This window comes from Aspergillus homomorphus (genome assembly GCF_003184865.1).
Source record: "Aspergillus homomorphus CBS 101889 unplaced genomic scaffold BO97scaffold_12, whole genome shotgun sequence".
In the NCBI taxonomy this organism is placed as follows: Eukaryota; Fungi; Ascomycota; class Eurotiomycetes; order Eurotiales; family Aspergillaceae; genus Aspergillus; species Aspergillus homomorphus.
In genome coordinates this window covers 518485-531144 of record NW_020291898.1, presented here as the reverse complement: position 1 = coordinate 531144, position 12660 = coordinate 518485, and the positions used below count along the sequence as shown (strand labels likewise).

The 12660-nt window shown below is 47.4% G+C and overlaps 2 protein-coding genes across 2 annotated transcripts; one reads left to right on the top strand and one right to left on the bottom strand.

The window, feature by feature from the left end:
• Window positions 1–4462: 4462 nt before the first annotated feature.
• On the bottom strand, window positions 4463–5091 carry BO97DRAFT_342530 (putative L-PSP endoribonuclease family protein Brt1; the record flags this gene model as incomplete). Its single annotated transcript, XM_025691677.1, has 3 exons — window positions 4463–4567; window positions 4660–4812; window positions 4963–5091. Coding segments are annotated over 3 exons (387 nt in total), but the record flags the coding sequence as incomplete, so codon positions are not given.
• Window positions 5092–10677: 5586 nt separating this feature from the next.
• Window positions 10678–12542, top strand: BO97DRAFT_423460 (uncharacterized protein; the record flags this gene model as incomplete). The annotated part of the gene is made up of 4 exons (XM_025696874.1): window positions 10678–10906; window positions 10986–11304; window positions 11411–11555; window positions 11694–12542. 4 exons carry the CDS (start codon window positions 10678–10680, stop codon window positions 12540–12542), a joined length of 1542 nt encoding a protein of 513 aa, XP_025552835.1.
• Window positions 12543–12660: the final 118 nt, after the last annotated feature.

Here is a 12660-nt window from a genome sequence, read left to right as displayed (position 1 = left end):
TGTCTCAATAGCAACGAGCCCGGAGTGAATAATTCGCGCGAAAACAACAGTCGCAGTTCGTGATAAACAAATGCGGTCTCAAGGAGCGGCAGGGGGCGTGGTCGGACGAAACGGACAACCAACGAGATCCCCTTTAAAGTCTCGCAATAGACAAGACGAAAACGAATGTAGATACTGCAAGGAGCGAGCGACAAGAGAAATCTAGATCAGGATTATCAAGTAAGAAAAGCGATCGTGGAAAGGACGAAGGAGGAGAAGGAGGAGGAGGAGGAGGTGGTGGTGGTGGTGGCAGGCGGTGGAGTGGATGTATGGGGATCTGATGGTGGAGTTGTTTTGGTCCGACGGGTCGACACTGCAGTAGCTGGCTGGTACCTGAAGCGGCGCGCGACCATGAGAAGACGGGGGAGAGGTGAGTTAGGGAAGGAGAGGGGGGTGGGAAGATGCAAGGAGCAGCAGGAGAATCCGAATCCGAGCGCGTGAGAGAGAGTGAGGGTGAGACGGGGCGATGAATTGGCAGCAGCCCCCAACTCCTTCGTTGACGCAGAGAACGTACCAAGATGGGACTACGTCAACGCAGGCATCGACAATAGCGAAGCATGAAGAATGGAAGGAGGGAAAAGCAGAACAGAAAAAGAGAGGGAGGGGAGGGAAACAGATAGTAATGAATGACTGGGGGGTGTTTGGTAAGGAATAGAATAAAATGAAAAATGCCGAACAAACAATAGATAGGAAGTAAATGAGTGAAAGGTAAAAAGAGGAGAAAGAGAAGGGGAGATTAATTTGGAGGAGGCGGTTTAGTCTCGTTGGGGCCCGTCCGTGTCATCGTTTAGTCTTTACTTAGTAGTTCTAGTAAAAGGGGGGGGAAAGAAGAGAAAGAGATGAAAGAACGAAAGAGACAGAGAAAAAAACAACAGGCTGTGGAAATAAGCCGAGCGTCGCCCAGCCCGCCTCGTCTTATCCCCACGCACCCGGCACAAGAAACAAGAGAAAGTGGAAACCTTCCCAGAATCTCCACCCGGCGATTATTACCGGGCTGGCTCCATTCATCCAGATGAATGACGACGATTTCCGCGTATTCTAGCCTCTCTCCACATGGTGCCTGTCTGTCTGTCTGTCCGTCTGTCCACCGTTGCTCATCTGGCAGGTTACGCATCAGATGTTCTCGACTCCATCCAGCCCCTCCAGCAATCATTCATCTTCTATTCACACTCTGACCCCATGTTCACCTCTACCCTGAAGATGTGAACGCCCTTCTGCAGTAGATGCATTAAACTACTGCATTCGAATCCCGCTGACACCACCAAGTCTACTAGTAAACTGACTATAGCACTCGGATTAATTGGTGTTCCTCCGACGACTTCCCGTGTGTATACTGCTCCGTGACCGCTGCAGACAAGCCCTTTCTTTTGCGTCGTATGCAAACGAGACGTGCATCGACTGTCAAGAGAGTCGGTAAACCCTCGGCTGAGCCGGGTTGCATAACGGGCATAGCACATGGAGGTGGATGATGGGCTCTCGATTATCAGTCACGCTACTGCGGAATTGGATTCGGATCGACAGAATAGGGTCTGGCAGATCGACTTTGAATGAGACGTAGACTACGAAGTACAAATATGCGCCGGGTGCAGTGCAAAAGGAGATCAAATCCTGGGCACTTGGTCATGGTCTATCTCGGTGATGGTTACCTAGAACTGAGGTATCTGCAATTCGTATGCAGGCCATTCTTTTGGTCGACCATTTCCTTTTCTGTGCCACCCCGGAGTGACCAGAAGCAAGCGGAGCAGCGAAGGAGAAACCCTCGCTGGCCATTTCAAAATGCGGAATTGAGCCGACTGCAACTTATCCAAAGTACCCATCCCATGCCAATATCCCAGCCCAAGTTCTAATGATCTAGAACGATTGCTAGAGGGCTGGGCTAGAGCCATCGTCCTCTTCGACAGTTTGTACTGCAGATAGTCGCGATCGGACCGGGTGACAATACTGACTGTCGGTACGGGTCAAGTAAGGCACAGCATGGGGGCTTCAGTCTGTAACGTGATACAGAGCAGTGGCCGGTGAAAAGTGCAGGAACAAGTGCCGATCGACGGTGGTACAGCGCCCATCGTAATTCCCGCCTCTTTGCACACCAACCTTGTCTGCAAAGGGCATGTTTCCGTCAAGGTTCGGACCATCACAAGGCCTAGACTGAGGGCGTGGGTGTGGGTGGCTCTACTTTTTTAGTTGGTTCCTGGCCGTGGCTGTGGGGATTGCCCCGGTGCGTGCAGATAACCAGAGTCGGGAAACAATGCAGCCACTCACTGTCGGTCTGTCTGGAGTCCTGGACGGTTCCCAGTTCCATTAGAATCGAATTGCTTTTGCCCCCAGAAAGGGTCTTCCATCCACCCACACAGGAGTGACTGGTTGGGTTGGTTTTATGGTTCGTCTCCGCCAGCAGGGCAGTTCTTGCCATCTGTTCGGTCGTAAGCAAGCGCGAAGGAGAGGCATGCTTGAATCTTCCTGCATGCCTGCAAAGCAGTTGGCGGAAGTGCTGCCTTCTGCTTCGCGTAGCCCCCCCGTCTTTGAGCTCGTAGGCAGTGCCTGCTGGCTAACTGGATTTGGCTTAGTATATGGTCACCAAAGAATCCGTCGGCTGTCTCACCATCTCTCCTCATCTTTGGTAGACCGACCCCTTTGAGTCAAGACATCCCGTGAACCTGACGCCACGACTTTGAAATGAAGCCTCATCAATTCGTTCTAATAGAGATTTGGCATGGAGTCCGAGAAGAACCTGCACTTCCTTAATAATGTGGCATGCTTATAGCTGCTTGGAAGGAAATGGATAGACAGAGACTGGGTATAGACTAACTAGCGACGGACACTATTGTCAATTTCAATAGACCGGGGGGTGGGGGCTTTGGGGGATATCCTTGGCCCGCAATCTGAGAGCAGAGTGCTATTAGGGGCCTTGTCCGTCAGGCTCTCATCCTAATCTCTGCCAGTAAATCCGCACGATCAATCCGCTTGACTCCACGTGTGCGCTTAGCGACGCCACTACAGTACAGCCAGTACTACTCAGTACTACTTTGCAAGCCGTGGAGTGGCTTCAGCGTCAATTCTCTTTCTTCATTGTTGTGCGCCTTGAACCATCCACATTTTTACGCCCTAACATGATGGGAATGTTTGGAATGTCAGATTGTCCAGTCAGGAAGCACCATCTGGGGCCATCATCAGGGCTGAAACAACCGTCATTTCCATCCCTACGGTCTCAGCATTGCCGGGAACAAGGGAGCGATAGTGCCACAGCATTCCAGCGAGCAGGGAGATCGGTGAGACATGCGTCTCTGTCTGGCTGACAATGTCAAACCGGTCGACGGATCAGGGATCTTAGAAGGTTCGTCGCTTCCGTGAGCGTGGCCATCGGATAGGGGGCTAGAGGTCTGTCAGCCAGTTGCAGATCACCAGCGAGTCCAAGCTTCGATAAGGTATATAACTCAGGAACTCGGATCGCTATGCACACCGGTCAAGGACCATGAACTGACCACTACTAGTGGTGCTACTAGTGATTTTGATTGTGGAAGTGGTAGTCAGGGGAGATGTTGTGGCACCATCCTATACCGTTGCTATTTTTACGTGTCACGACTCCCACTGCCGGGAGGAAGAGGTTTAGGACGATAATTTTGCGCTCGACCACGGACGAAGTTACTAATCTGGCAGAAGCTTTCAAAGGGCCCAGTCCAGCTCGTTGAAGGGCTCTCTTCCGCTACTTTGTTACATTGTCAGATTGAACTTGAAGTGACGATAGTCTTCCTCGATCAGCAGAAGCGATCCTGAAGTCAACCATGGACGCGCGAATGCCAGCGGCCCAGGGAAAGATTAAATGCCACTATTCCTGTTCCTGAACCGCCGCCCGTCACGACTCCACCACGCCCCGGTGATTATTGGCTAAGAGCCACCACCGTCTGGCGCGTGCAATACCCCTATCAGTACTAGTTTATTTACCTCGGCTGCAAATTGGCAGCAGTAAGCAATACCCGTATCGTATCTCTGCCAGAGCATTTCGCTGCAACGCCATGGTATCCTCCGGTAATCCGCCGTTAGGTGCAAAACGGTTAGCAATCAAGGTTTGATACTGTCTCAATAATGAGCTTCCGGATACACAAACTACTAAGAATAACCATCCACGGGTGTCAATTTGAGTTCAATTCTGTATCAGAATCAAGACCCCAACGTCTCAGATTTTGACTTGCATCCTAAGTAGTACAGTACTGGATTGAGAACTTCTAGACTTAATTTCAAGACAATCGCATTGCCACTGCGGGACCACACGCACGGGACATTGTATATGAACCCCGCCCAACACAACACGCAAGACATGTCAGTCAACCCCTCATCCCCGCACTCATACTGAGTCTTCCAGTACAAGGATGCGTATCATCCCCCACCCACAACCCCCAATAGAAAGGGACAGGCAAGAGCAATCTCATCACAGCTTCGCCACCTTCTTCCCATCCGCCCTCACCACCGCCGAGCACTCAATCTCCACATACGCCTCCGTCGGCAAGGTCTTCACCGCAACGCACGTGCGAGCCTACACCATGATCAGCACCCATCGACATCCGTACAGCCTTCCCCATCACCTCTCCCTCACAATCAACCGAGAAACAAAACAGAGAAACTTACAGGCTTCACCGGCCCAGTAAAGAACCCCAAATACACCTCAATCACCGCCCCGAAGTCCTCCATATCCTTCGAGAAGATATTCACCTTCGTCAGATCCTCGAGGCTGGAGCCGCCTGCCTCGAGCACCGCGCAGAGGTTCTGGAGGATTTGTTTCTGGGTTCCTGGCGTTAGCACGGTATATTCATATATAACTTCTGGGTAGGGGTTGGAGTGGGCTTGGGTTCTGGTAAGAGTGTGGGTATAATGATAATGAGAATGCTGAATGTGGGATCCGGGTTGCAAAGATCTTGTATTGCTACTTACTGTTCGCTCCTGTACAGACCCTTTCACCAGTTCCCCGGTCGTGGGGTTGACGCCGACTTGGCCGGAGCAGTAGATAATGTTCTTGGCTACAACGGCTTGCGAGAGGAAGGGCGGGGGTTCGGGGCGGCGGGGGTGTGGAGGGCTGTGCGCGTGGGGTGCCACATTCTCTAGGCGTTTGCGAGGGGTGAGTTTTGTAGATGCAGTAGAGGGAGGTTGTATTGTAGAGATCTGGGGATGCTGGTTGATTACTAGGAGCGTGAGCAAATACTATTACAAGCAATTGAAGGTGAAGGTGAGTGGGGTTGGGGGTGATACGAGTATATGTAATGAGGAGAAGGGAAGCAGGCGATAAGAGATTAAGAGAGGGGAGCTCCATCTCTTATCGGGTAGGTCGGGTCCACTTTAATATACGGTGACACGAACTTGCAGTACCGTAGACTATTTGGTTTTGTATGATGATTCTTTGCTTTCTACGATCATTGGACAAACTTCTACTCCATCTGTTGCACGACGCAGTGGGCTAATAGACGAAGAGATTACATAGAACATCCCGAACATAGCTGTATCGTAGAGAGATATCAGCAATAATTATTAAAATGCTGTCTCTTACTGAAACGCGCTTTCTAGAGAAAGGCTTCTTTACTCTGAATTGGGAGTCTCGGGTTTTCTCTATATAGCTTCGAATCTATGCGTTGTCAACGCGCTTTACTCATATTGTAAGAAGGCGCTGTCGTCACTTCGAATATAATATATACGTATTAAAATTTGCGGGCCTCCTGTGATTGACCTAAAGGTAATATAAATCCAGCTTTGGGGAAAGGGTTTGTGCTTGGTTAGCAGCGGAAAGAACCTAATAAATCTTTTTTGCGGGGCCGCTGACGGGAACCACATTAGTCAATGATAGGGCGTCTTGACAAGACCCAAGGGCTCATGCAGTGCTTTTCTGGCTATTTGGCGGGTGCACTTAGTTTGCCAGCTCATCACTTGGTGTTCGAGCCCCAGATACACCTCGCTAGCCTCTACGCACATTTTACCACGCCTACCTTTGGATCTCTCTCCTGGTATCATGTCAGCAATTCTAGGATACATTGAAATACCTCTTGTACTACTCTCCTTCTATAACGCACTGAAATGTCCGAATCATATCTTTGCCATTACTGTGACCGTTCGATAACCTTTCTCAATGTGGGAGAAAAGGAGTGTTTGAGAAAGATGCTGGAAGAAAGGCCGATCGACACACTCTATGAGTCTTCCTTGACTTATGTTCAGTGTGAAGTTTGCATGAAGATGGAAGAGAAGCAATCGGGTGCCAGGCACGTTTCCGGCTCTGAGCTCAATCATCTCGGCCTGGTGGAGGAGCGGCTGCTCAGAGAATTGCTACTTCCATGAAGATGGACGAGTCTCAGATTGCTATTGCGAACGGTTATTTCTTAATCACAACTGAAAAGCCGGTGCGCATTCAAATCATCGAAGCGCTGAGACCGTGAATGTACGGACTGGCGTGTATTACTTTCGACTCTGAAACACCTGCTAGTGCATATAATGACTTCTACCACTTCGAGAAATTGAAGATCGCTTCCAATCATACCAACGCCGAGAGTCTTGCCATGCGGACCAGGGTGTCGGACGCCCGGGGAGTCACCTACGCTGAGAAACTTGCCATTCAGATCAAAAAGGTATCGGAGGCTATAGAAGGATTCTTGGGCCTTTACTGTTTGTACTGTTAAATTCAGTAAAGAAGACGTATGCGACATGAAAAGCTTCAAGATTGATGTGTATGTGACGAGGGTCTCAAAGTACCTTCACACAAATAAGTTGAATAACGCGCGTACCCTTTTGGTTTTTGTATGTGTTTTTGCATGTGATACTTATTGCTTTTTTGATCAAGCCAGCCTGTATTTGATTGGGGAGAGTTAAGTTCAAACAGCCTTAGATAGATGTTCTGGAGATCCGATACTGGGTTTGTATAATACTGGGTGGCTTTAAAACATAGTTCTAAATATCGGTTTGGAGAAGCTATATACAATTACTGAGTATGATAGTGAGTTATAAGAATAGGTATTATAGCGTAGGTTATCTGTGGGCTATAATCTTTTCGGTCTCGAGATGTAGATTGCTTAGAAAGAAGAATTGTTTGATTTTATTTGTTTCTTTAAAAGGTTTCTGCTTGAGCTTTATAATATAGTAAAGGATTATAGTATTTATTCCAAAACGAATATAACAGCTTTTAGATATTATAATATGATCTGATAGTTGAGGTTCTCTGTACTGGATACTCAGGACTTCCTTGTTAACCAAAAGACTGTCACAAAGAGTACCGTTATAGTGATATAATACTGTTAACAGTTGTTTAGAAAATCAAAATCCAAGGGTGGTATTTACATTAACTATAATATATTGGCTAAAAAGCAAAGTAGAAGACACTAGGAGTAACTAATTCGGGCCTGATTAATTAATTAGATCTTTGGCTTAAGAAGCTTACATTAAGCCTTTTAAGGCTTCCGCAATCTGCAGGCAATACTAAACTGATATCAGCCAGTCTATAATTTCAAAATTGTATTTCTTTTCTGAAAACGAAAACCCATCACCTATGTTATTATATGTATAGTTTTTGCGTAGACTGTGAAGCCCCTCACCTGTATTTAGTGAAGTAATAAACAAGAGAGTATCAGTGGTAAAGAGTCTGTTATCAGACATATTAAGAACATCTTGCTGTAGCTTACTGTAGCTCTTGACCAGTTCAGCTTTATGAATAACTTCATTGTTGTACTTTTTCATTTAATCCGCTAATAGCTTCCGGTAGCGACATCCTGGGACAGGAATTAGACGAAGGCCGGATCTTTCTGATGTATCATTTTCTGACATCTGGATCAAATCTGCGTAGATTGCGGCATCAACCATCGCAAAGGCACTACTCGGTATACTCATTGCTCTCACATAATTACACAGAGAGAGCAGAATATAATCTGCATATATTGCGGGTCATTCAGTACTACAGCAGTAGACAGATATAGAAACTCGTCTGAATAGCAACATACCACTTTTAGGAGTAATTAAACAGCATACTGAGGAGTACAGAGCGCGACAGGATTATAAAAATATAATAGATTAAGACCAGCCCAGTATCGGCTATTAACAAAGCTTCTATATACAAAACTATTCACAGAAAAAAATCCTGAAGTTATTTAACCTATTCCTGAGTATTATCAATAAACCGGCAACACTAACTTTTACTATATACTTGATGATGAAACCAGGGTCCTCGTCTTTATAAATTTATTTGAGATCAAATCTGTTTATTAATACCAGATTACAAGCTTTCTTGATATCATCCACTAATATTTCAAAGTTTATCCTTAACTACTGCTAATAACTGTATTCTTCTACTGCTATATTTAAAGAAAGAACTGTACTCCAGCTATTTACTGCCGGGTTTCTACCAAACCTCGAGATATTCACTCTTATATATCTTATATATCTTATCTACACCCAGAGAATAAGAAATACTATGTCTAAAAATAAGATGAAATAGTTTTATAGAAACTGTGGCTGTTACAATATAGTCTAACCAACGGTGTATAGTTAATAGAAAGAAGACAGATATTACCTTACTATAACCTATAAATAAGGCCTCGCCCGTGTGCGAATAAGAAAACTACTTATATATTCCGCTGTTAATAACTGCAGTAGTAATCAGCCATCTTAAATTAGCCTCAGGGTGGAAGTAGCAAGAACAAGAGTGAAAACAAGAGCAGAAAGCAAGAGTACTGTAAATAGAAGGAGTCTCAGCAGAATAGGAGTCTGTACTCGTCCTGCCATGTAAAATAAGGTAACCTTCCGGTCCCTTATCGATCCTCTCCCCAGACCACCGCCCCAACAAACTTCTCATTCCCTTTCTCTCTTGAGATATCTCATACTTCACCTTTATTTTATGCAATATCAACTTCACTATCCTCATTATATATAGGGACTTAACTATTTGCTCTTTACTATTCTTACTGCTGGTCCTATCCTTTCTGTATTCTTATAGGACTTCAGATTTGGATCTTGGATTGGGTATATATATGGCTAGGCTGTAAGAGCTTTTGATACCTTTATTGTTATTCATTAATCAAGAGATTATTTTTACCTGCTGTTCTCACCGCTTGGCATACTATTCCTGTATTTTTATAGGACTCTCCAGCTTCTTGAACTAGAGTAAATATATACTTATAACCAGGCTACAGGAGCTTTTAGTTGGTCTTCTTACTATTATCCTCTCAACTCTATTACTGATCTTTTATTTACCGGAGTCAGGGCTACTCATGACTTTTTCCAAACCTGGGTGCGAGGGCTACTTGATCATTTTTCTGGAATTTTTTAGGTCTAGCATCAACTGCGAAAGCAGTGAATCCTGAACATTAGCATAGTAAAGAGGCGATCGACAGGCCGCCAAGGCGAGTATTGACCCGAGCTTTGCTACTGTTGTTGCCCATCTGGCTTGTGGAGAGGCTACACAGGGGAGGCGTAGGTGTTCGACCGAAGTTGCCTGGCGTGGGAGCGGGATAGAGCAGGGCCTCTTCCCCTGAATCGGAAGGCTGTAATTGCGAAGGATCATCTGGATAGCAGGGACTTGAGCTCAATACCTTCAAGTGACTGCCGAGGAACCTAGCGTGACCTCGTATGTCAGTCTCACATTCGGTGCGTCATCTTGCAAGGGGAAAGGTTGCAGTTAGCAGGCTGAGAAGAATGATAAGCAGGGTCATGTTTTTATCAGTAGGATGCTCTTTGATTTCATCGAGTAGTAATATAATGGGGGGCAAAAAGATTAATAAGCGCAAAAATCTGAGATCACTACCTTTGAGAGTAGCTTCACAGTCTGATTATCTAAAAACCTATCCTTCACCCATCGCATACAGAACCTTACTCTCCCCTCAACTAGCTAATGAAAAGATGTTAGGGACACATACGAAAGCATACATCGGGTATGTCTCTCTTCAAAATGAATATATGTGATGCTTACATTCGTCAGCTTTTCGGACTCGGACTTTCTGTGCTAGCTTGGTTGGTATTTCGCTGAAGATAGAACTCTTTATCTTGGTTTCTGGATAGCCAATGGCAGTTGTTGAGCTTCCAAGTGGGTAGCTGATTATGGTGAGATTGGTGGTGGTCTGCGAGTCCGAGGCTAGATGAAGGCTTTATATAGCTCGGAATAATCACAAATAGCACCAGTATATCCGGATTTCCACGGCCTAAAGCCATGAAATACCTGCTTACTATGGACTTGGCTTGCTGATATCTCTCAGCATGGCTAGATACATGTGTATGTTAGCAGCAAAGAGACGGATCCAGCCTCTGCTTAAAATTAAAATTGGATACACTATACATTTTACAGCACCACGTCGCAACAATTTAATATCCAAAATATAGCGATCAGATGTAATGATCAAAAACAGCCCTCTAACTAAGTTCACCTGAGTATCAGCAACATAGAAAACAAGACAGTGAATTATTATCTCCGCCTGCCACCGTGCTATTCGCCGGTTCACCGAAAAACACCACAGATCACACGCACCAGCAGAACGTCCACGCAGGCTGGAAACGCAACATGATCGCCACGGCGACAGCCATGTCCCTTAGGATGCTTCATCACCTTGGCTAGACAAGCGTGTTATTTGTCCTTCCCTTCTTTTCCTGTCAGCTTTCTTTCCCACCCCTTCTCCCACCCTGACAACGATGGCCACGAACGAAAACCCTCCTGTGCATCCCCTGTCTAACGCAGCAGTGAACAATATGGCGCAGCCATCCGTTACTCCAGACCACCCAAACCCCGTGCCTGGTCCTGCGGCAACTCTTCCGGATCACTATCTCATCGGGATCAGGGAATTGCTCTTCAGGGTGGAACTGAATCACGCAGACGAGGAGCTCGTTCCCCGACGTTTCCTCGGAGAAGCAGAGAAGTCTCGTAAGTATTCCCCCTTCATCAAGTACAGTTGATGAAAAACACCAAGAAGAGGGCTCCTCTGACGACGAAAATGTTCTAGAGGACGTCGTCATTCCTCCGTGGATCTTCCATGCCTTCCGGACCGAGAAGGGGCTCATCGATCTCGGAAAATGGAGTAAATGGGATCAGCGCTTCCGCGAGGTATTCGAGAGACTGGCGCGAATCCCTATTTTCCGATACGGACTGTTCCGCGATGCCAATCCTAAGTCCGATGGGCCTATGAATGCGCAGAAACATCGGCGATTCGCACACATCGTAAAGCTGCAGGAGCGGGCTGTCGTGTTTTTGCTGAAGGAGATCTTGAATGGTGCTTCGATCGTGCATAAAACCTCCGATGACGGTTCGGAAACTAGCCTGGCGTGCGTATACCATCCTTTCCTCCCCCCCCCCACCCCCCAACTTGTGTGCGGTCTGACAGGGCGTGCCGTCGGAAAGAAAGACACCCTGACTGACAAAGAGAGATAGCGCCAAGTACATAAAAAAGCGAAACAAGTACTACGCCGGAAAAGCCAATCGCTTCTTCAAGGGGCCTAAAAGTAACGCCTACCTGGCCGTGGACCATCATCCGGACGACAGCATCTTTGGCCGAAGACTACTTCCTATCTCGGTGGTGAGCATGAATCTTCCTGTGTCTGGTGCTTCCAGATCGCCCTCCACTACTTACCTTTCCTTCCGCTCCTCTCTATCGAAACTCCCTTTTTCTTTTCCCTTCAATTCAATTTGAGAACACTCTCTGATTATCATCCAGACCACAAAACCCCACCCTACCTTGCCAGGCCACTTCACCAAGGCGGTCCAGTTCCTCCTGGGCCAACTGACCTACCAGCTCCGCGACGTGACCCACGACCCCCGTGCAGTCCCAGACCAAGAAGCGTTCCACCTGCACTTGCACGGCTCGCACCTTCACCTCCTGCGGCTGGTCGCCCCAGGGTTCAAGACCTCGCTACTCCAGGACGGCAAAACGCACATCGTCTTCATCGACGAGGACGACGAATCATACACCTCACTGTCCCCTCACATCGCTGACCAAATTGCTCAGCATTACCTGGAGAAATCCGACGGCGACCCCAACGCGCTCCGCGACTGCCTGAAGGAACGCCACATCCGCAAGGTGCTGGAGCACGTGGCGTGGCACCGGCTGTACCGCGGCATCGTCACGCAGGGCACCGTGGAGGAGCTGATCAACAGTGATATTGGGGTTTTCCAGGTCCTGGTCAGTCGTGAGTATAACCTGTGGTCGCCGAGGGGGTTTCGCGCGGCCGTCCGCATGCTCTTGGGGCTTTGTCTGTATCTGATGAGCGGTGAGGCTAGAGTCGGGAGTGTGCAGAAGATGTTCCAGAAGTGGCCGAAGGCTGCGAAGAAGGATGACGAAGACGATGACTATGATGAGGCTGACTTTGATTGGTTCTGGAATATCCATTGGGATGATGACAATGAGGATAGCTCTGGTTACTTTGACGAGTTTGACGGGTACGAGGACCTTGAGGAGTACGAGGCTGAGGTTGAAGATGCGGAGCAAGTTCAATCCACCGTGCATGGAAACGCGGATGAGGGTCTCGAGCAGTTGGAGGTTGGAAATGATGGTGCAGAGTCTTGAGGCCGGTTGGTGAGAACCGCGTATGCATCCTCAAACTCGATGCGTCCCCAAGAGTCGGCTTGTGTCAGCTCAAAATACCCAAGATGTACGATAATACTGATGTAGTTAGGGCTTGGAG